The following is a 2,500-nucleotide window of genomic DNA, read 5'->3' as shown; positions in this document are numbered from 1 at the left end:
GTGTTAGTGTCTAGGCTAGAGGATAAAGGTCTAGTTTTAGTGTCTAGGCTAGAGGATAGGGGTCTAGTGTTAGTGTCTAGGCTAGAGGATAAGGGGTCTAGTGTTAGTGTCTAGGCTAGAGGATAGAGGGTATAGTGTTAGTGTCTAGGCTAGAGGATAAGGGGTCTAGTGTTAGTGTCTAGGCTAGAGGATAGAGGGTCTAGTGTTAGTGTCTAGGCTAGAGGATAGAGGTCTAGTTTTAGTGTCTAGGCTAGAGGATAGGGGTCTAGTGTTAGTGTCTTGGCTAGAGGATAGGGGTCTAGTGTTAGTGTCTAGGCTAGAGGATAGAGGGTCTAGTGTTAGTGTCTAGGCTAGAGGATAAGGGGTCTAATGTTAGTGTCTAGGCTAGAAGATAGAGGGTCTAGTGTTAGTGTCTAGGCTAGAGGATAGAGGTCTAGTTTTAGTGTCTAGGCTAGAGGATAAGGGGTGTAGTGTTAGTGTCTAGGCTAGAGGATAAGGGGTGTAGTGTTAGTGTCTAGGCTAGAGGATAGAGGATAGGGGTGTAGTGTTAGTGACCAGGGATACATTTTAGACTGGTGAACAGTGTGATGACCGGGGGGCCATAGCCCTTGGATCTATACTAGTGACTAGGAGGTAGGAGTTAGGGGCTAGGGCTAGGGACTGACCTGATATCTTGGTGGTGAACTGTGTGATGACCGGGGGGCCATAGCCCTTGGATCTGTACTAGTGACTAGGAGGTAGGAGTTAGGGGCTAGGGCTAGGGACTGACCTGATATCTTGGTGGTGAACTGTGTGATGACCGGGGAGCCATAGCCCTTGGATCTGTACTAGTGACTAGGAGGTAGGAGTTATGGGCTAGGGCTAGGGACTGACCTGATATCTTGGTGGTGAACTGTGTGATGACCGGGGAGCCATAGCCCTTGGATCTGTACTAGTGACTAGGAGGTAGGAGTTATGGGCTAGGGCTAGGGACTGACCTGATATCTTGGTGGTGAACTGTGTGATGACTGGGGGGCCATAGCCCTTGGCGGTGGAGGCTCTGAGAGTGAAGGAGTAGGTAGATCCTGGGTAGAGACCCAGGAAGATGTGGCTGCTTTCGTTGACGTGGTTCAGGACTTTCCCACTCTGGTTGGATAGATCCAGCTCAGGATCAAAAGAGCTCACTGCCTTGAAGGAGATCTGAAAACAGACAGACAGACAGACAGACAGACAGACAGACATGATTATAACATGTACTTAAGCCTAGCAGGGCATAATGTGTTCCTCTCACGATAGTAACCTGCCAGTACAGGAAAATATGATCAACACAAGCGATCCTGCCAAGTGGTTCATGCCTCCTGCACAGTGCCGATGGGTGGCCAGTGGTAGGGCCATTGCGGATGCAGGTTTTTGCTCGAACCAAAACTCAACACGTTAACTCTCTGTAGTCTAGTTGTTTATCTAGTATCATCACCCAACACGTTAACTCTCTGTAGTCTAGTTGTTTATCTAGTATCATCACCCAACACGTTAACTCTCTGTAGTCTAGTTGTTATCTAGTATCATCACCCAACACGTTAACTCTCTGTAGTCTAGTTGTTTATCTAGTATCATCACCCAACATGTTAACTCTCTGTAGTGTAGTTGTTTATCTAGTATCATCACCCAACATGTTAACTCTCTGTAGTCTAGTTGTTTATCTAGTATCATCACCCAACACGTTAACTCTCTGTAGTCTAGTTGTTTATCTAGTATCATCACCCAACACGTTAACTCTCTGTAGTCTAGTTGTTTATCTAGTATCATCACTCAACACGTTAACTCTCTGTAGTCTAGTTGTTTATCTAGTATCATCACCCAACATGTTAACTCTCTGTAGTCTAGTTGTTTATCTAGTATCATCACTCAACACGTTAACTCTCTGTAGTCTAGTTGTTTATCTAGTATCATCACCCAACACGTTAACTCTCTGTAGTCTAGTTGTTTATCTAGTATCATCACCCAACACGTTAACTCTCTGTAGTCTAGTTGTTTATCTAGTATCATCACCCAACACGTTAACTCTCTGTAGTCTAGTTGTTTATCTAGTATCATCACCCAACACGTTAACTCTCTGTAGTCTAGTTGTTTATCTAGTATCATCACCCAACACGTTAACTCTCTGTAGTCTAGTTGTTTATCTAGTATCATCACCCAACATGTTAACTCTCTGTAGTCTAGTTGTTTATCTAGTATCATCACCCAACATGTTAACTCTCTGTAGTCTAGTTGTTTATCTAGTATCATCACCCAACACGTTAACTCTCTGTAGTCTAGTTGTTTATCTAGTATCATCACCCAACACGTTAACTCTCTGTAGTCTAGTTGTTTATCTAGTATCATCACCCAACACGTTAACTCTCTGTAGTCTAGTTGTTTATCTAGTATCATCACCCAACATGTTAACTCTCTGTAGTCTAGTTGTTTATCTAGTATCATCACCCAACATGTTAACTCTCTGTAGTCTAGTTGTTTATCTAGT

General features: G+C 43.8%; 1 protein-coding gene across 1 annotated transcript in view; it reads right to left on the bottom strand.

Moving 5' to 3' along the window:
* Positions 1–2,500, bottom strand: part of LOC110530822 (receptor-type tyrosine-protein phosphatase mu-like) — a 403,267-nt gene that overhangs the window by 105,531 nt on the left and 295,236 nt on the right. Inside the window, exon 11 of the mRNA XM_036986895.1 lies at positions 978–1,179. Within this exon, the coding sequence (XP_036842790.1) occupies positions 978–1,179 (202 nt within the window). The remainder of the gene's footprint in view (positions 1–977; positions 1,180–2,500) is intronic.

This window comes from Oncorhynchus mykiss, chromosome 8 (genome assembly GCF_013265735.2).
Source record: "Oncorhynchus mykiss isolate Arlee chromosome 8, USDA_OmykA_1.1, whole genome shotgun sequence".
Taxonomy (NCBI): domain Eukaryota; kingdom Metazoa; phylum Chordata; class Actinopteri; order Salmoniformes; family Salmonidae; genus Oncorhynchus; species Oncorhynchus mykiss.
This window is presented reverse-complemented; position numbering and strand designations above follow the sequence as displayed.